Source organism: Delphinapterus leucas, chromosome 9 (genome assembly GCF_059928025.1).
Source record: "Delphinapterus leucas isolate spDelLeu-1000000601 "Yukka" chromosome 9, BTC_Dleu_Yukka2, whole genome shotgun sequence".
In the NCBI taxonomy this organism is placed as follows: Eukaryota; Metazoa; Chordata; class Mammalia; order Artiodactyla; family Monodontidae; genus Delphinapterus; species Delphinapterus leucas.
In genome coordinates, this window is record NC_143137.1 from 60,921,959 (window position 1) to 60,944,172 (window position 22,214).

Below are 22,214 nucleotides of genomic sequence, written 5' to 3' on the forward strand. Positions count from 1 at the left end.
CAATAGAAGACAGATACCTCTTTTACTGGACTTTGGCACGGAAGTCAGGTAACAGCAAGTGTTACTTCGGTCCCGTATATGTTATAAACCTCACAATTTCACCTGTAATGTCTCAGCATGTAATTATCATACACTGAAGAGGGAGCAGAGCTAAAGGCAAAAGAGGAGAGGAAAATTCCACCTTTGTTCTCTCCAAATGCATAATGAAAACATGTATCTGGGGTTAGGATGTTTTATTTTTGTGCCACAATCCAGATATAAAGTATAGTTCAGTATGATTCAATAACTCAAAATTCAGTTGGTAGATTTGCAGTCACATTTACATATCTGGCATCAATTTTGTCAGAATGTTTCCTATTACACGTTTCTGTTTTCAGACACAGGCCACTAGATATAAATTCTTTCCTAGGGAATTAAATTTACATAACTAGATTATAAAACTTAGATTTTCAAACACCATTTATAATTGCCTGGATTCCTAAATAGCCTCCTTAGTCCACTCCAGGTCCTGGTCCTACTACATCTATTCTCAGCCCCGCAGTCACCGTTATTCTTTCTAAAAGTCAGTCAGACCGTATCTCGCTGTTGGTCAAAACCTAGCAAATAGCTCCTCACTTCATTCTGAATAAAAGCCAAAGTCCTTCCAAGGGCCTGTGTGGCTTTACTTGATCAGGCCCTCCTCCAACTTCATTGATGTTACCTCTTAGACCTCATCTCCAGACACACAAGTCTCTTTGCTCTTCCTTAAACATGCCAGGCACCCTCCTGCTACCACAGGGCCTTTGCACAAGCTCTTCTCTCTGCCTGGGATGTGCTTCTCTCAGAAATCCACAAGGCTCCCTCCCTCACATCCTTCAGGTCTCTGCTCAAATGTTATCTTCTCCTGAGGCCATACACTTAAAACGTCATCATAGCCCTCTATCCGCCTTACCCTGCTCTCCTTTTTTGCCATAATAGTTTTCATCTTCAAACATACTGTATAACTTATTTATTATATTTATTGTCAGTAGGATGCAGTTTCCATAAATGCAGGAATCTTTGTCTCTTTTGCGCATAATACATCCCAAGCACCTAGAATAGAGCTAGCATATTTACGTATATTCAATAAACACTGAATGAACTACTGAAATAAAATTTTGTACAACTAGCCAAGACTGAGTATTAGAGTCAGTATCCTTAATTTTGAGGAAGAAGATCTGATTTTAAAATTTGTATGTAAAGTTATTTTCCTTATTTGCAGAACAAAAATATTCTATTTTGAAGGGCATATTAGCATTACTCATTTCACAACCCTGGCAGAGTGTGTGCACTATTACTTAAGTATATACGTAACAAGAAGACACAGCAAACTTGTTTGCTTTACAGAATCACCACAGTAAGGTAACTTAAGAAGGAAGGATAGATTGAGGTCTGTGGAAGATTTATTTTTTTCTAAAACTGGCGTAATAATAACAATGGGAGCTATTGACTTAAAACCAACAGGAGCCAGTTGGACAACTTTCAGAAGACTAGTATTCTAATAGATTAAAAATTTATTTTCTCCTTTGAAATTTAAGAGCCACTATTTAAAGGTGTAATTGCATACGCCAAAAATAAGATTTATAAAAGGTCACTGTCTCTACACCAATGAATAGGAATTGATAATGAATGCGTTAGTACTACTCTTATTTTTTTTTATTTTTTTATTTTTTGCGGTATGCGGGCCCCCCACCGCTGCGGCCTCTCCCGCCACAGAGCACGGGCTCTGGACCGCAGGCCCAGAGGCCATGGCCCACAGGCCATGGCCCACGGGCCCAGCTGCTCCCCAGCACGCGGGCTCCCCCCAGACCGGGGCACGAACCCACGTCCCCCACATCGGTAGGCGGGCTCCCAACCACTGCGCCACCAGGGAAGCCCAGTACTACTCTTTAAATGTCGTCTCTTCAATTATGAACTCACAGGAAAATCCGTCCATTTCTAAGGCTTATACTTCCTGGCAAAAACTACAAAGTTGTGAAAATCTAACAACTGAATAGCACTGGGTCTCTCATTTATTTCTAATTTAATTATTAACTTAAGAGGACCATGGAAAGTGTAATGATATTGCATAATAGTTGGACTGTCTGGTGACAGGCAATGATGGATTAAGTTTCTTCCCCTTAGCTCTTTAATCTGTTAGTATGAGTCTTTAAAAGTAGGACCCAGATCAGATCAATCAAGAACTTACTGACAATACACTCTGGTTATCAGTGGGCAGAACTCACTGAGAATACAAAAGAACCACCAGATATAACATTCACACTTTTATTCATATCAAACAAATACATTTACTTTTATAGCATTCATTGTGATCCTGTTGCATTGTGGTAATAGATAATTTGATCACAAAGATATACTTTCAAGAAAGCCACATCCAGCGCTTCCAAGTAAACTTCTACTTATTTGGCCAACCAAATACACCAATTATACCAGTATACTCTTACAACCTATAAGAGTAAGGTACTTCCACTATTAAGCACTAGGATTTAGAAAAGAATTTATCATTTCACAAGTTTAGAGTTCTGTTAATGATGGAATTCAAGAATGGTTTATTGAACTAAAGTATATCCAAATGAAGTATTTTGTGGGTTGACAATATGGTTACAGGTGGAACTTTACCATCATCTACTATACAACCTTCAAACATTCATTCAATTATTCATTACTTTGTTCATTAATTAAACAAGTATTTAGTAAGTGATCACTATATGCCACACACTCTGCTGCATGCTAAGGAACTAGAGATGAATGAAAGAAACAAAGCCCCTGATGTTTACAGCTCTGTTTCTCTTTCTCAGGATTGCTTTGCCTATTCGGGGTCTTTTGTGTTTCCATACAAATCGTAAAATCTTTTGTTCTAATTCTGTGAGAAATGCCATGGGTAATTTGATAGGGATTGCATTGAATCTATAGATCGTTTTGGGTCGTATAGTCATTTTCATGATGCTATACATAGAAAATGCCACCAGAAAACTACTAGAGCTAATCAATGAATTTGGTATAGTTGCAGGATACAAAATAAATGCACAGAAATCTCTTGCATTCCTATACACTAACAATGAAGGATCAGAAAGAGAAATTAAGGGAACATTCCCATTTACCATCACAACAAAAAGAATAAAATGCCTAGGAGTAAACCTCCCTAAGGAGGCAAAAGAACTGTACTCAGAAAACTATAAAACACTGAAGAAAGAAATCAAAGATGACACAAACAGATGGAGAGATACACCGTGAACTTGGATGGGAAGAATCAATATTGTGAAAATGGCTATACTACCCAAAGCAATCTACAGATTCAATGCAATTGGTAGATTTTTTGATGATGGCCGTTCTGACCAGTGTGAGGTGATACCACATTGTAGTTTTGATTTGCATTTCCCTAATAATTAGTGATGTTGAGCATCTTTTCATGTGCCTCTTAGCCATCTGTATGTCTTCTTTGGAGAAATGTCTATTTAAGTCTTCTGCCCATTTTTTTAAAAATTTAATTTAATTTATTTTTTATACAGCAGGTTCTTATTAGTTATCTATTTTATACATATTAGTGTATATATGTCAATCCCAATCTCCCAATTCATCCCACCACCACCACCCTCTTCCCACCCCCCCATCCCCCAATTTCCCTCCATCCATTTTTTGATTGGGTTATTTTTTTGATATTGAACTCCATGAACTGTTTGTATATTCTGGAGATTAATCCTTTGAATGTTGTTTCATTTGCAAATATTTTCTTCCATTCTAAGGGTTGTCTTTTCGTCTTGTTTATGGTTTCCTTTGCTGTGCAAATGCTTTTAAGTTTAAATAGGTCCCACTTGTTTATTTTTGTTTTTATTTTCATTACTCTAGGAGGTGGGTCAAAAAAGATCTTGCTGTGATTTATGTCAAAGAGTGTTTTCCCTATGTTTTCCTCTAAGAGTTTTATGGTATCCAGTCTTACATTTAGGTCTTTAACCCATTTTGAGTTCATTTTTGTGTATGGTGTTAGGTAGTGTTCTAATTTCATTCTTTTACATGCAGCTGTCCAGTTTTCCCAGCACCACTTATTGAAGAGGCTGTCTTTTCTGCATTGTATAATCTTGCCTCCTTCTCATCAAAAAAATCTACAAACAATAAATGCTGGAGAGGGTGTGGAGAAAAGGGAACCCTCTTGCACTGTTGGTGGGAATGTAAATTGACACAGCCACTATGGAGAACAGTATGGAGGTTCCTTAAAAAGCTAAAAATAGAGCTATCATATGACCCAGCAATCCCACTACTGGGCATAGACACTGAGAAAACCATAATTCAAAGAGTCATGTACCACAATGTTCATTTGAGCTATATTTACAATAGCCAGGACATGGAAGCAACCTAAATGCCCATTGACAGAGGAATGGATAAAGAAGATGTGGTTCATATATACAATGGAATATTACTCAGCCATTAAAAGGATTGAAATTAGGTCATTTGTAGAGACGTGGATGGACCTAGAGTCTGTCATACAGAGTGAAGTAAGTCAGAAAGAGAGAAACAAATACCATATATTAAAGCATGTATGTGGAATCTAGAAAAGTGGTACAGAAGAACCTAGTTCCAGGGCAGGAATAGAGATGTAGATGTAGAGAATGGATGTGTAGACATGGGGGGAAGAGGAGGGTGGGATGAATTGGGAGATTAGGTTTGACATAAATACACTACCATGTGTAAAATAGATAGCTAGTGGGAACCTGTGGTACAGCACAGGGAGCTCAGCTTGGTGCTCTGTGGTGACCTAGATAGGTGGAATGGGGGTGGTGGGTGGGAGGGAGGTCCAAGAGGGCGGGGATATATGTATACATATAGCTGATTCACTTCATTGTACAGCAGAAACTAACACAACATTGTAAAGCAATTATACTCCAATTAAAAAAAAAAAAAGAAAAAGAAACAAAGTCCCTGCTCTCAAAGAGCTTCTTTTACCAGAAGACAGATAATAAACAAGTAAACAAAGAAGCAAATATTTTCAGATGGTAATAGTGCTGTGAAAACAATAAAATGGGACAATATTATGGAGTGATTGAGATGGTAGGGATGGGATGGTGTGGTCAGACATGGTCTCACTAAGGAGATAACATCTGAGCTAAGATTTACATGAGGAGAAGAATCCAGCCATGTCAAATGCCAAGGTAGGAGAAACAACAGTGCAGAAGCCCTGCAGAAGGAATGAACTTTGTTTTTGGAAAACAGAAAGAAAACCAGAGTGCCTTGATAGTATTGAGTGAGATAAAGGAAGATGCAAGATAAAATCAGAGAAGTAAGAATCATCCAGATCATATTCAGCCTTTTAGAGGTTTTCTTTCCTTTCCTTCTCTGTTTTTTCTTTCTTTCCTTCTTTCAATTTTTAAAATATTATCAAAAGACTTTAGAGGCTTTTTAAGCAAGGAGAGGATATAATCTGGATTTTTTTTTCTAAAAGAATATCTATATAGAATGATTATGTGGACTTTAAAAACTCAAATAGAACGTCTAGAAATAAAATATATAATTGAAGCTAACAATTCAATGAACTGGTTAAACAACAAATTCAACACAGATGAAGAAAGATTTAGTTGACTGGAAAATAGACTGGAAAAATATCAGCCATAATGTAACTCAGAAAGACAAGATTGAAAATATGAAAGGACTGATACGTAGGAGGCAAGGATGAAAAGGTTTAACTAATTGCAGTTCCAGAAAGGCAGAAACAGCAGGGGATGGGAAGACTGGATCGGATTACTTCAGATTACTTAATGAAAGATAAGGCAGAGAATTTCAGAAATAATTTAAAAAATCCTAGTCCACAAAATCAGGAATTCTAACAACTCTTAAGCAAAATAAATAAAAAGAAATCTGCATCTAAATACATCATAGTGAAACTGCCCAACACCAGATAAAAAGAGAAACCCTTAAAAGCCATAGAGAGGGGCTTCCCTGGTGGCGCAGTGGTTGAGAGTCTGCCTGCCCATGCAGGGGACACAGGTTCGTGCCCCGGTCCGGGAAGATCCCACATGCTGCAGAGCGGCTGGGCCCGTGAGCCATGGCCGCTGAGCCTGCGCGTCTGGAGCCTGTGCTCCGCAACGGGAGAAAAGGACAAATTACCCAATGGAATAACTCAACCAACAGGTAACATTGACCCCAAAGGATGGGAAAATCTCCTATGCACTGAGAGGAAAACTGTGTACCTAGAATTCTATACTCAGAAAAATATATTTTAAGCAGATATTAAGGAGAAATAAATATATTTAGTTTCAGGCAAACAAAAATGGAGAGAGGTTGTACTAGTAGAATTTCCCTACCAAAGGAAATTCTGAAAAATCCAAGTCAGGCAGAAGGAGAATGGTTCCAGTATGAGATGCAAGATGGATTAAAGAGGAAGAGACTAGAAAATATGTGGATAAATCTAAATAAACAGCAATCATATAAAAATGTCTTGAAGGATTTAAAATTAATTAGAATATAAAACCACAATAATAATATTAAGGTAGGGGTAAATGGAATTAAAGTGTTCTAAGTTATTGTAGTAACCAGAAAGTTGGCATGGATATTTCATAAGGCAAATGTGAATATTTTTAGGAGTAAGTATTGAAAAAAGAGGAAGAAAATGTGTAAATTCCTAACTAGTAAAGGGGAAAATGCAACAGTTAAATTAATAAATCTTTAAAACGGAAAGACAAGATTTAAACAAAGAAACATAGAATAAGTGGGACAAATAGTTTGAAATTTGAGGGTAGAAATAATTTTAAAAGTTCACTAGTGGGACTTCCCTGGTGGTCCAGTGGTAAAGAATCCGCCTTACAGTGCAGGGGACGTGGGTTCAGTCCCTGGTCAGGGAACTAAGATCCCACACGCCGCGGGACAACTAAGCCTGTGTGCCACAAGTACTGAGCTTGCTTGCCTCAGCTAGAGAGCCCTCGTGCTGCAAACTACAGAGCCCATGTGCTCTGCAACCTGCACGACACAGCTACAGAGCCCATGCTCCCTGGAGCCTACACACCACAACCAGAGAGAAGCTTACATGCCACAACTAGAGAGAAACCAGCGTGCCGCAACGAAGATCCCACAAGCCGCAACTAAGACCTGATGCAGCCAAAAATAAATTAAATAAATAAATAAATAATAAATACATCTTAAAAAAAAAAAGTTCACTAGTTACATTAAATGTAAATGAATTAATGCTCCTGGCAAAAGAGAAACATTGTCAGACTGGAGTTTTAAAAATCCAAATACTTGTTGTCTAAAGGAAACATGTAAAGTAAGAGGATACAAAAAGGCAGAAGTAAAAGGATGAAAGTAGAATACCAGGAAAATTTAACCAAAAGACAGTAACTACATTAATTTCAGGTAGTAGAAACTTTAAGGCCAAAAGCATTATTAACCATAGCATCCTAAAGAATTCCAATTTAGCATCCTAAAGAATTCACCATAACCAATTTCTTTATTTCAATTCACCATAACCAGTTTTCTTTATTTCCCTTTCTCCTTTTTCTTCCTAATTCCCTCTCTCTTAGAGGCAGATAATTATGTTGCCTGTTTTTCTCTCTTTCAGTACTCTTTGCTCTTCCCTTGGTTTCCTAGGGCAGAGTGCACACCAGTTGGACCCATGATTCCCATTATGATAATGTGAGAAGCAGTTCTAAAGAATTATTGTTTGAAGACTTTTTCATAAGATGAAAGAGAGATTATTCTGGGGTTAGGTTGGTCACCTGTCAGTTTGAGCCACCAACACCCATAGACTCCACAGTCTTTGCTTTGTTAGGGATTCTGTGAGTGATCTTGAACAGGTAACTTACCTCATTTCTCCTCACTTGTTATATTTAAAATAAGAAGTCATATCTGCAACTAGATAAGCAAAGACGCTGATAATAAAAAGCCAATAATTATAAAGTTCTTAAGATGTCTGTAAAAGCAATATAAAGTTTAGATTACAGACCAATTGGCCACTCACTGACTTGTCACAGAGGTTTGCAGTACAAAAGAGCATGTCGTTCAACCACCCAAACCGGAAAGGACTTGATAAGCCTTTGAATGTGTGACTAGTATAGTGGTTATATCAGCTTCACCCCACAGCAGCTACGCATGCCAGCATAGATCCTGCTGTAATTCCTAGCCTTATGCCTGGTGATTGATTTCAAAAGGTCACCAAGTCCAACCCCTGGCTTCAGACAGAACTGTGCTCAGGGAAAAAGAAGTACTTTTTATGCTTCTTTCTTTTAAAAAATTTTAGATTATCAAGAAAAAAGACCTCACAGTATATATCTCACCTCCCAAAGGGCCAACTTTACATCGCAAGGTGCAAATAAAAATTTTGAGTGGCATTTAATTTTGAAAGTATTAAACTGATCTTCTTCCTCTCTCTGACATCTACCTTGACTTCATTACTACTCAACACATGATTATTTCAGGGAGGCCGCCTGGAGGAGTAGCTGTGAGTAACCTTGGTTCATGACTTAACATCTCTGTGCCCTAGTTTCCTAGAACCTACCTCATAGGCTGGTGAGGCTTGCATAAGATAACACATGGAATTTAGAGAATATAATATGGCCCTAGATCTCTCCCCAGGCTCAAAGCTCTGAGCAGTAAAGATGTCTCTTACCTTGCTGAATAGAGAAGGGAAAATATATATACTAGTAACTTATTTCTAACCAAATTGACAAGTGGGAAAAAGATAAAATACATTTTATAAATTTTCAACAGTGAAATTCATGGGCTATCAAGATGGTAGCAGCAACTAAGGGTAATTTATCCATGTCCTTTACTCAGCTTGTTTTGTTTTTTTTTTTTCTTCCCTCTTTGCGGTACACGGGCCTCTCTCTGTTGTGGCCTCTCCCGTTGCGGAGCACAGGCTCCAGGTGCACAGGCTCAGAGGCCATGGCTCACGGGCCCAGCCGCTCCGCGACATGTGGGATCTTCCCGGACTGGGGCACGAACCCGTGTCCCCTGCATCGGCAGGCGGACTGTCAACCACTGCGCCACCAGGGAAGCCCCTCAACTTGGTTTTATATGGACAATATCTGTTACAAGAAAGAAAAGAAATACATATAGAGTATTTACATCTTTGTATATTAGCTAGATATGAACAGGTGGGCAGGAGGCAGGGAGGAAGGAAAGGGAGAGAAAAACAACAATCTAAAATGGCCACATGTTCACATAATTATAAATTATGTAGTACTATAGGACGTAGTACTACATAACTCACCCAGCAAGCTGGGTCAGTCAGCCCAGCTTGCTGTCCCTGTGCAAGCTGGGCTGACTCACCCATCATCACACCCCTGCTGGTTTCCAATGCTACTGGCATCCCATGTAATCCCCTAGGACTCCAACCCTTCCCTTATTCTACCTGAGCCTAATCGCTGGCTTCTCTATCTCCTGATATGAGGTTCATTGTATCAGCTCTGCTTCCCTCCTCTGATGCCATCCCTGCCTCTCTCCAGCCTTTCGACCACAGGTCTCCTGCCAGGTTTCAGGTGTCCCTCATCCTTTGGCCCTGGCTCTGTCAAAGACAAGAATGAGCATTTCTTGTTTGTTTCCTGGTCTCACTAAACCCCAAGCCTGCTCTACTTCTTTGCTGGTTGGTACTCAGCCTGTCTACTCAAGGCAATTTCTAAATTATCCAGTGGTACTTCTGATGCTGCTTGAAATAAGAAGATAGCAAGACTCTGAGGGTTTGTTTTTTTTTTAGGATAGGATAAAAAGAATGATAAAGCTGAACCCAGTCCTTGTAAGCCAGATCACTGTGCCCAACAGTATCAGGAGAGTGGCAGGCATTCTGGAAGCTGCCATGGAGACCAGTCTTGTTTTCTGTTTTCTTCTGCAAGCACCAACATACTTCAGAATAACATATAGCTTTTAAATTTCCATCTTTCCTGGAGGCAGGTTAAATTTTGCATGGCAGTTGCCAGCTCTTTACCAAACCCCTGGTTCCCCTTCTTTCTGGTCACACAGTTAGACTACCTTTCCATGAGACTAGTTCTAGCCACTAAAACGTGGGCAGAGGTCATGTGTGTCACCTCTTGGCCAAGACTCTTAAGAAGCAGGTGTGCCTCTTCCACACTCTCCCCTTTCTGCTTGCTGGGTGTAAGTGGTAAAGGGGCCCATCCAATGGAGGAAACATAAATGGAAGTTGAGGTTCTCTGAAATTCTATGTGGAAGAAAATTGCCCACCAATTAGGAAGACTCCCATTGGCCTGCCATGTGAACAGAAACCTCTGCTGTGTTTGACCCATTAGACATTTGGTGGTCTTTTTGGTACAGGTGCCAGGCCTACACTACTTAATGCAACAAATATTTTATGTTTTAGAGCATTACATCACATGACTGTCAAAATTCTGGGCCTTCATTCTGGAAAATATAAGAGGGACTAGTGGAAAGGGAAGGGAAGCAAGAAGAAATTATAATGTGAATAACTACAAATATTTACTGCATATGTAACCATGTGTCAAACCTTGTTTTAGATACATTACACATACTGTCTCATTTAATTTCATTTATTCCTCATAACAACTTTAGAAAATAGTACTATTGTTATCCTCACTATCATTATTCCTCAGATGTGGAAACTGAGGCAGAGGTGTAGTACTCAGGAAGCCATGATTCAAATCTGTTGACTCCATAGCCCAGGCTCTGGTTGAGTATCCACTACTGTGTACTAGGCACTTTGTACAATTTTATCTTTACAACACCTTGTAAAATAGGCTTTATTATCCCCATTTTAAAGATGAGTACGTTTTAAGGTTCGACAAAGATAAATAAGGTGTCTAAGCTTACACAACTAGACAGATTCAGATTCAGGCCGAGGTCCGAGTGGCTCTCAAGCTCATTCTCTTTCCATCAGATCATTAAGATCAGAATCTAGATCGAGGGGAGAGGTCATTGGGACTAAGTTTACCTCCATTTCTGGGCCCCAGGATTCTCAGAAGTTGATCTGTTAGCTCTGTGACCATGGAATTGTCAGCTTTGGAGACACTGGGATTTCTAGCAGCACGGCTCCTGAGTAGAAATGAAGAGGGGGGTGGGGGGAGAAGCCATTTCTGTCTGTCCTCATACTTGGCTTTTTAACCTGGATGACCCATCCTCTCTTTTCATCTCTCTTGGCCCTTCAAGGGCTAGTTGACACATCAAGCAATCCCTCAAGACCAAGCCCCACCCCTTCTCCCTCCTGACTTAATCTGAGGATTACTGGCATATCTAGGGAAAATGGTCAGTGCTGGAGGCTCACGTGGGACAAGATGGTGGCATCATGTAACCTCCTGACCTATGCTATGAACCCAAATGGCCAAGGCCACCTTGGGACAAAAGAGCCACAGTCTTGTATTCATCCATACAATCAGTAGACATGTGTGGTTGAGAAAAAGCACTGAGGCCCCTGGAGAAGCTGGAGCTCCTCTGCAGCATGGAGCAGCTGGGCCACAGTGGGGACTGCAGAGCAATGGCAAGTCTTGTCTAAATACCTGCCCAATCACGTCACCCTGCTCTTTCAGTTGCCCTTAGGATTAAGACTACTCATTACTGTGGCCTACAGGACCCTACGGGGCTCTTGCCTACCCCGTAACCCCATTCATTTCACCGTGCCACCCCTCCATACGCTCTGAAACTCGAAAAGTGATTATTTTATGTCTAACCCCATGAGGACAGAATTCACATCTTTTTACTCATTGTTTTATGATGCACTTAGCCTATTTCCCTGACATAGGTGGTGCTCAGTCAGTATTGGTTGGTTCGTTGGCTGGTCAGTCGGTTGGTTGGCTGAATGAATAACTGACTGAAAAGTCAAGATTCTAGCAACGAAGTTAGGTCAGTGCTAGAGCAGATCACTTCTGTGATTGCAGCCCGAGCCCTTATTTTCCCCGTGGTTGGGATGACATAGAGAGACGGGGCACAAGTCAGGCCCTGATGTTAAAGGTTAACAACAAGGGCATCCATCAAAGTCTCACCAACAGACGTACCAATTAAAGCAAGTTTCACTGATTCAAATGGATTTTAGAAAGGGGTGTGAAATAAATTCAACAAATGAACATAAGAAATGAAATTTCACTAAATATGTAGCCTTAAAATGACTCAGGAACACCACCAATTCGATTTTTCAGTTCCCTCCCTTTTGCAGTGATGGTACAAGCCAGGGTCAGGCAAACGAGGTAGGCATCCTAAGGGAAATAATTTTGCCCTGTTGCCAACAGGATGCCAGGATGTTTAGAGAGGTTTTGTGAGGCAGCCTTGGTCAAGGCTAACTGCCAAGTAGCATCGGGCCACAACCCTCGGTGGAGGAAAGGTTATCTCATTTCTGATAGGACTGGATACGTGGCAGTTTTCATTTTGGTTCTTTCCTTATTATGGTAGATTTCCCACCATAGTTTCACTCAGGAGGGACTTTGAACATGGCGTAACCTGGAGGGCATAGGAAGGGCAGAGCTGGTAAGGATAAATTAAGTGCAGCCCAAGAGACTCCTATGTAAATAAGGAAATAGTTCCCAGATAACAAAGGAAGAAAGCTGGCACAGAATTTAACGAGGTAGTGATAATGAACTCACAGCACATGTGAACTGAGCTTGGTGACCAGCCGGTGGTCAATTATGGGTTCATTGCTAAAGCAAACGCATAAATACAAAACTATCTTTTAACTGTAGAATTGAAAGATTAAGTACGAAAGATGCTGTTTACAAGGAAGCAGGTTTTTGCCGTATTTTCCTGTGCTTGTTCAGTATCAGCAGTATTAACTGGCCTTTGCTTGGATCCTCAGCCCGAAAGGTGAACAGCTTATGTAAAAGGCCTGCAGTGGAAGCCCTAGACTCTGCATGATAGATTGGAAGATCTATCACAGATTCAATGGGGTTCGCTCTTGACAAAGCTCACTCTTAACACAGGTAGGTGGTTTAATTTCAACACAGCATTTTCACATTTATTATCTTCAGCCCCTACTGTCTCCTGCTTACTAAGAAATTCTGCTATCTGAAAAAGTTTATTTTGAATGCTTCCACTTTTCTAAAGCCAATATCGATTAGCCAGGAGGGAATTATTTTTGAAGCTTAACTATAGAAGTTTATTTGGGGAGAAACAAATAGAATGAGAGGGAGCCAGTAACAAAATAAAAAATAAATAAACCATATTAGAAGTAGAAGAGGGAATTGTTTGAAATTACACAGCAGGCTGTAGATGCCAAATTTTGTCTGTTGAGACAGGGGAGACCCTGGGAGTCCCATCTTGATAGATAGGCTTGTCACGGCTGAGACAGAAATCAAGCAGAATGGGTGGTTGTGAACTCAGGTAGCACAGAGTCAGGGTTCTCACCTGGATGCTCAGGAGAATCATGTGGGGGGCTTTTAAACCCACAGCACTCAAGCTCTACCCCCAGAGATTCAGATTTCCTTCTTCTTGGGTAGGGCAGCAGCATTATTCAAAAGCTCCCCGGGTGAGTCCATTGTGAGCTAAAACTCGGAACTTGGGAAGCCCTGGGCAAAGAACGGAGGCTACAGGTGAGGAAGGTAAGGGAGACAGAGCACATGTGGTGGGGCAAAGACTCTCCGTTCAGCTCAGAAACCGGCGGAACAGTAAACCACTGTAACCGTTCAATTTTTCTCCAAGCTACTTATGTAATGATGAGCGTTTGTGAAGCTGTTGGACTTACACCATGTTTCCACTTTCGGATGATGCCTCTAAAAACTACTAAGCTTACGTTAAGTCCATTTCATAATAGTCGTATTTTGTATTATCCACAACCTCTTCTCCCCAACGCCCTAGTGAATTGAGAGGCGACCCTGGCACACTCCTGTTCACTTACTTTGATTCCTTGTAATCCATAGCCGGTGGGGGCCAGGAGGGCCAGGCAAGCCTTTCTGCCCAGTATCACCCTGTTAGAAGACAGAGAGAAATCGTAGAGAAGGTTAAGGAGATTTAGAAAGAAACAACAGACTACTGCTCTCAGCTACATTCTCACTTCAGTCTGATGAAGACCTACATCCACGCTGCCCATATTGATATAAAGTAGTGTTTTCACAAAAATTTTAAGCCACAGAATCCTTTGCAAAAATTTTACGTGTAATCCAGCTGTAAAGAGATAAGGCAGAGCTGCTTGGCATAAGCAGAAGTGTTGGACCCGTAGCCTCGTCTGCTTGGGCTCCTCCAAGCTGCTCTACCATCAACCCCTAGAACACCAGGGGTTCGAATACCACTCATACATAATTCTATGTAGACTTCACTGTGTTGCTGCATTTCAATATGACGTATTAATTCACAGGGGTTGCAGTTAAAGATTCAGCAGTTACTGATGTGGATCAGAGTTGAATTTTTAAGAAAAGATGTAAATGAAGCAAAATGTGCGTCATTTCCCAGTATATGTTCCTTACAGCTTAAGTTGACCCTATGTTTCTTGAGGAAAGACTTCTGTGGTCAAATAAGATTGGAAAATGTTCTACACCACGGTATGAATATATTAAAGCCTCAAGAAGTCCCACAATAGAAAGATTAGTTTAACTTTGTTTATCCCAGAAGTTCCCAAATTAACATTTTGAGGAAACAAACTTTGAGAAATCCTGAGTTAATAAAAGTTACTGTATAAGTCAGTCTTTTTCTTCCAATATGGGAAAAAGCTTTATTTTTTTCTGATTGTAAGAGGAACTCATTGGAAAAAAAAAAAAGTAGGAAAAGAAATAAAAATGACAGTGAAGAAAAAAATTAGACCCATCATTGCATCACCCAGTGATAACAACTACTAACATCTTGGAGGGATCTTTATCCATATAAAGGGATCTGTAAGGTTAAGAAATAGCCCACTGTCAAAATGGAGTTGATGGACAAAAATGGATAAACTAAGAACCTTGGTAATTCTAGGATCCTCAGTCACATCTTTGACTCATAAAGCCCTTTCCTCTCTGATAATAGGATTCTAATTCACTTCTGTGCATTTTGGATGTAAATACACGTGTTTGACATTTGAATTTGTGACGGGTGGCTCGCTGAAACCTGTTTGCCCTATGAACATGCCTGATACTTTACCTCCCTTTTTGAATAAATGAAAAGAATATTTGTTAAGCAAATGAATGAACAATTGAAACAGGGCTCGTGAACCTCAGCATAATTAACATTTTGAGCTGGATAAGTCTTCATCACGGGAGGCTGTCCTGTGCATTGTAGGGTGTTGTTTAGCAGCATCCTTGGCGTCTACCCACTAGATGCCAGTAGCACTCCTTCCCCAGTGTGACGTAACAACCCAAAATGACACTGCCAAATGTCCCCCTGGGGTGGAGAGGGGAGGACAAAATCTCCCTCATTGAGAAACACTGGATTAAGAGAATAAAAGGATAAATAATCACCAAATTGGAGGCGACAAAAGGAAGAGAAATAGAAGCAAGAGAACCAAAGGAAGTTCCTCTCACCTTCCATGGGGACAATAAATTAGGCCCTTGCACTGGGGACAAGAGTGGACTACGTGCACAGCACACAATAGATCCATCAGCTGGTGTCCTGATAAAAGGCAACCTGAGGCACCTCTGGCCAAAGTAAACACGTGCTTCTTAATGATGGCACAGCCTCTAAGGAACCTGGCAATATTTTGAGCACTTTGCAATCACTTTTTAAAAAGACATTAACTTTCTAATTTCTTTGGGGGAAGCGAATGGCTTTATAAACCTAAATGTTCTATTTTACTGAAAGTTCACATGATATGAGAAAATAAGACTCTTCATCAACAATCAAGAGAAAACTAAGTCAGCATCAGAATGAGCACTTCCTATGCATCGTCATGTGGTACCTGACCCTCACCCAGAGCACAGACCTGAGGACTCACCTTTGGCCCTTGGGTTTCTATGCCCCGAGGCCCAGGGGAGCCTGGAGGGCCTCTGACACCAGGCTCTCCCTGAAAAGACACAATGAATGACGTTATTGATTAAAAGAAACTTTACGTTGTATAATATTTCATATAAAATTTCATATTAAAATATTTCATATGAATTTTCATATTCAGAAATATATTTTAAAACCCCAAACCCTTGAATTTGACTAAGATGATAATCGAGCCCTTTTCTTCCATATCACTTTTCTATACTTGGTCAAGGGAGTGTTATCCCTCTTCGTTTTCATTTCTTATTGCCATTTATCAAGCCAACCGATACGGGTTCGTTTCAGAGCAATAAAGTCAATTAAATTCTTGGCAACCTTAATATATACTTTTTGGAACTCCCTTCTCAGGAATTTGGAAAAGTAATTACTGCCATTGTGAAGAGAGGGAGAAAAAAGAGACAAGAATAAAAAACAAGGGTTAAAAGATATAACCCTCTCCTGAACTGGTTGCTCTCACGTCTTTATGCAACTTGGGTTGGGGATTGGCTGTAGGATACTCCTGCCCCTAGAGTGGTTATGACTGCAGGGTGGGTTCTCTAAAGGCTTTTAGATCCGCCAATGCAAGACAGTTTCATAATAGGCAACTATCACCAGAAAGTTGGTGGGGCCTGATTGGCGTGGGTCAGGCCCTGTGGTTAGACCTATTTGAGACGGGAATGATGGGAAGAAGCAGAGAAATGAAAATCTCTTTATTAACCACCTTCTGTGTCCCCGACACTGTGCTCTGCGTGTTCATATATGAGACTTGATATAATTTAGTATTCACAAGAATCCTGTATGACGATGACTAACTTACCTAACTTCTCTGAACCTCTGTAAATTCATCAGATACACAGAAAATCATATCTACCTTTCATGGAGATGACAGTGAAGGCAGACAAAGAATGCCATGCTTCTGCCGCCATGTCTAGCACAGAGCAGGCGCTTAGTAAGTCTTAACTCCCCACCCCACCTGGTTTTTTACAGAGGGGACGAAAGTTTGCCCAAAGCTGCACAGCTATTGAGAGGCACGGCTAGGAGGATGTGGAGAAATAGGAACCCTTGTGTGTTGCTAGTACAGCCACTTTGGAAAACAGTTTAGCAGTTTCTTAAAAAGTTCAACATAATTTTACCATTTGATCAAGTAATTTCACTCCTAGGTATACACCCAAGGAAAATGAAAACATATGTCAACACAAAGACTTACATATGAATGCTCTTCACAGAATTATTCATAATAGCACAAAACTGGGAACAACCAAAATGTCCATCAACTGCTAAATGGATAGACAAAATGTGGTATATTCAGCAATAAAAAGGAGTGAACCATAGCTATATGCTACAACATGGATGAACCTCAAAAACTATTCTTAATGAAATAAATCAAATATTTGAGAACACATATTGTTTGAGTCCATGTACATGAAATGTCCAGAAAAGGCAAATCGATAGAAAGTAAGTCCGTGGTTGCCTGGGGCCAGGAATAGGAACTAAGAAGGGGGATTAACTGTAAATGGGCACGAGGGATCTTGTTGGGGGGATGAAAATGTCCTAAAACTGATTTGTGGTGATGGCTGTACAACGTGGTAAATGTACTAAAAAAAATTGTTGAATTCTACACTTAAAATAGGTGAATTCTATGATAAGTAAAATATGCCTCAATAAAGTTATAAAGGAAAAAAAAGGCCAGAATCAGCTCTTAGGCCTAGGTTCTGTTTTGTCCATGTCCTGTTAGGAGCTAAGTAGCTTATATCAATAGCTTTCAACAGTGCAAAAATCATAAATGATAAGAAATGATTAAATTGTTTATGTAGAAAAAATCCCATCTTTTATTTAGCTTTGCTTTCTACTTCCAAACCCTAAAATACTTCTAGAGAAAACAAGGCCTTTAAAAATGGGGAAACCTTTAAACTTTATTACTCTGTTAATTATTTTAATCTCTACTTCATAATTATGTGTTCCCTTTTGCTTGCAGGCCACTGTTATGATTCTGGTTTTCTCTATCCATCTCTTCCACTTAATACTTAGCTGCTTTTGAGACCACAGGTACTAATTATCTCTTTTTTTTTTTTTTACATTTTTATTGGAGTATAACTGCTTTACAATGGTGTGTTAGTTTCTGCTTTATAACAAAGTGAATCAGTTATACATATACATATGTCCCCATATCTCTTCCCTCTTGCATCTCTCTCCCTCCCGCCCTCCCTATCCCACCCCTCTAGGTGGTCACAAAGCACCAAGTTGATCTCCCTGTGCTATGCGGCTGCTTCCCACTAGCTATCTATTTTACGTTTGGTAGTGTATATATGTCCATGCCACTCTCTCACTTTGTCACAGCTTACCCTTCCCCCTCCTCATATCCTCAAGTCCATTCTCTAGTAGGTCTGTGTCTTTATTCCTGTCTTACCCCTAGGTTCTTCATGACATTCTTTTTTTTTTTAGATTCCATATATATGTGTTAGCATACAGTATTTGTCTTTCTCTTTCTGACTTACTTTACTCTGTATGACAGACTCTAGGTCCATCCACCTCACTAAAAATAAATCAATTTCGTTTTTTTTATGGCTGAGTAATATTCCATTGTATATATGTGCCACATCTTCTTTATCCATTCATCAGATGATGGACACTTAGGTTGTTTCCATCTTCTGGTTATTGTAAATAGAGCTGCAATGAATATTTTGGTACATGACTCTTTTTGAATTACGGTTTTCTCAGGGTATATGCCCAGTAGTGGGATTGCTGGGTCATATGGTAGTTCTATTTGTAGGTTTTTAAGGAAACTCCATGCTGGAGTGTCCATAGTGGCTGTACCAATTCACATTCCCACCAGCAGTGCAAGAGTGTTTCCTTTTCTCCACACCCTCTCCAGCATTTATTGTTTCTAGATTTTTTGATGATGGCCATTCTGACTGGTGTGAGATGATATCTCACTGTAGTTTTGATTTGCATTTCTCTAATGATTAATGATGTTGAGCATTCTTTCATGTGTTTGTTGGCACTCTGTATATCTTCTTTGGAGAAATGTCTATTTAGGTCTTCTGCCCATTTTTGGATTAGGTTGTTTGGTTTTTTGTTATTGAGCTGCATGAGCTGCTTGTAAATTTTAGAGATTAATTCTTTGTCAGTTGCTTCATTTGCAAATATTTTCTCCCATTCTGAAGGTTGTCTTTTGGTCTTGTTTATGGTTTTCTTTGCTGTGCAAAAGCTTTGAAGTTTCATTACATCCCATTTGTTTATTTTTGATTTTAATTCCATTTCTCTAGGAGGTGGGTCAGAAAGGATCTTGCTGTGATTTATGTCATAGAGTGTTCTGCCTATGTTTTCCTCTAAGAGTTTGATAGTTTCTGGCCTTACATTTAGGTCTTCAATCCATTTTGAGCTTATTTCTGTGTATGGTGTTAGGGAGTATTCTAATCTCATACTTCTACATGTACCTGTCCAGTTTTCCCAGCACCACTTACTGAAGAGGCTGTCCTTTCTCCACTGTACATTCCTGCCTCCTTTATCAAAGATAAGGTGACCATATGTGTGTGGGTTTATCTCTGGGCTTTCTATCCTGTTCCATTGATCTATCTTTCTGTTTTTGTGCCAGTACCATACTGTCTTGATTACTGTAGCTTTGTAGTATAGTCTGAAGTCAGGGAGCCTTATTCCTCCAGCTCCGTTTTTTGTTCTCAAGATTGCTTTGGCTATTCAGGGTCTTTTGTGTTTCCATACAAATTGTGAAATTTTTTGTTCTAGTTCTGTGAAAAATGCCAGTGGTAGTTTGATAGGGATTGCATTGAATCTGTAGATTGCTTTGGGTAGTAATTTTCACAATGTTGGTTCTTCCTATCCAAGAACATGGTATATCTCTCCATCTATTTGTATCATCTTTAATTTCTTTCATCAGTGTCTTTTAATTTTCTGCATACAGGTCTTTTGTCTCCTTAGGTAGGTTTATTCCTAGATATTTTATTCTTTTTGTTGCAGTGGTAAATGGGAGTGTTTTCTTGATTTCACTTTCACATTTTTCGTCATTAGTGTATAGGACGCCAGAGATTTCTGTGCATTAATTTTGTATCCTGCTACTTTACCAAATTCATTGATTAGCTCTAGTAGTTTTCTGAGAGCATCTTTAGGATTCTCTATGTATACTATCAGGTCATCTGCAAACAGTGACAGCTTTACTTCTTCTTTTCCGATTTGGATTCCTTTTATTTCCTTTTCTTCTCTGATTGCTGTGGCTAAAACTTCCAAAACTATGTTGAATAAGAGTGGTGAGAGTGGGCAACCTTGTCTTGTTCCTGATCTTAGTGGAAATGCTTTCAGTTTTTCACTATTGAGGACGATGTTGGCTGTGGGTTTGTCATATATAGCCTTCATTATGTTGAGGAAAGTTCCCTCTATGCCTACTTTCTGCAGGGTTTATATCATAAATGGGTGCAGAATTTTTGTTTTTTTTTTTTGGGGTGCTGAATTTTGTCGAAAGCTTTCTCTGCATCTATTGAGATGACCATATGGTTTTTCTCCTTCAGTTTGTTAATATGGTGTATCACATTGATTGATTTGCGTATATTGAAGAATCCTTGCATTCCTGGAATAAACCCCACCTGATCATGGTGTATGATCCTCTTAATGTGCTGTTGGATTCTGTTTGCTAGTATTTTGTTGAGGATTTTTGCATCTATGTTCATCAGTGATATTGGCCTGTAGTTTTCTTTCTTTTTGACATCCTTGTCTGGTTTTGGTATCAGGGTGATTGTGGCCTCATAGAATGAGTTTGAGAGTGGTCCTCCCTCTGCTATATTTTGGAAGAGTTTGCTCTTCTCTAGCTGTTCTCTAAATGTTTGATAGAATTCGCCTGTGAAGCCATCTGGTCCTGGGCTTTTGTTTGTTGGAAGATTTTTTATTTTATTATTATTATTATTTTTGGTGGTACGCGGGCCTCTCACTGTTGTGGCCTCTCCCATTGCGGAGCACAGGGGCCGGACGTGCAGGCTCAGCGGCCATGGCTCACGGGCCCAGCTGCTCTGCGGCACGTGGGATCTTCCCGGACTGGGGCACGAACCTGCGTCCCCTGCATCGGCAGGTGGACTCACAACCACTGTGCCACCAGGGAAGCCCTAATAGTTTTTATTTTAAAGTCTGTTTTGTCCGATATAAGAATTGCTCCTCCAGCTTTCTTTTGGTTTCCAGTTGCATGGAATATCTTTTTCCATGTCCTCACTTTCAGTCTGTATGTGTCTCTACGTCTGAAGTGGGTCTCTTGTAGACAGCATATATATGGGTTTTGTTTTTGTATCCATTCAGCCAGTCTGTGTGTTTTGGTGGGAGCATTTAACCCATTTACAGTTAAGGCAGTTATCAATATGTATGTTCTTATTCCCATTTTCTTAATTGTTTTGGGTTTGTTATTGTAGGTCTTTTCCTTCTTTTGTGTTTCTTGCCTGGAGAAGGTCCTTTAGCATTTGTTGTAAAGCTGGTTTGGTGGTGCTGAACTCTTGCAGCTTTTGCTTGTCTGTAAAGGTTTTAATTTCTCCATCAAATCTGAATGAGATCCTTGCTGGGTAGAGTAATCTTGGTTGTAGGTTTTTCTCCTTCATCACTTTAAATATGTCCTGCCACTCCCTTCTGGCTTGCAGAGTTTCTGCTGAAAGATCAGCTGTTAACCTTATGGGGATTCCCTTGTGTGTTATTTGTTGTTTTTCCCTTGCTGCTTTTAATATGTTTTCTTTGTATTTAATTTTTGACAGTTTGATTAATATGTGTCTTGGCATGTTTCTCCTTGGATTTACCCTGTATGGGACTCTCTGTGCTTCCTGGACTGGATTAACTATTTCCTTTCCCATATTAGGGAAGTTTTCAAGTATAATCTCTTCAAATATTTTCTCAGTCCCTTTCTTTTTCTCTTCTTCTTCTGGAACCCCTATAATTCGAATGTTGGTGTGTTTAATGGTGTCCGAGAGGTCTCTGTCCTCAGTTCTTTACGTTCTTTTTTCTTTATTCTGCTCTGCAGTAGTTATTTCCACTATTTTATCTTCCAGGTCACTTATCCATTCTTCTGCCTCAGTTATTCTGCTATTGATCCCTTCTAGAGTATTTTTAATTTCATTTATTTTGTTGTTCATCCTTGCTTGTTTCATCTTTAGTTCTTCTAGGTCCTTGTTAAATGTTTCTTGCATTTTCTCTATTCTATTTCCAAGATTTTGGATCATCTTTACTATCATTATTCTGAATTCTTTTTCAGGTAGACTGCCTATTTCCTCTTCATTTGTTAGGTCTGGTGGGTTTTTATCTTGCTCCTTCATCTGCTGTGTGTTTTTCTGTCTTCTCATTTTGCTTTTCTTACTGTGTTTGGGGTCTCCTTTTTTGCAGGCTGCAGGTTTGTAGTTCCCATTGTTTTTGGT

The 22,214-nt window shown here is 39.7% G+C and overlaps 1 protein-coding gene across 1 annotated transcript in view; it reads right to left on the reverse strand.

Annotated features, from left to right (window-relative positions):
- The window catches only part of COL28A1 (collagen type XXVIII alpha 1 chain), a 162,091-nt gene that overhangs the window by 45,374 nt on the left and 94,503 nt on the right, over positions 1-22,214 (reverse strand). The window contains 3 exon segments of the mRNA XM_089917047.1: positions 13,787-13,816; positions 13,818-13,856; positions 15,791-15,859. Of these exon segments, the coding sequence (XP_089773173.1) occupies positions 13,787-13,816; positions 13,818-13,856; positions 15,791-15,859 (138 nt within the window).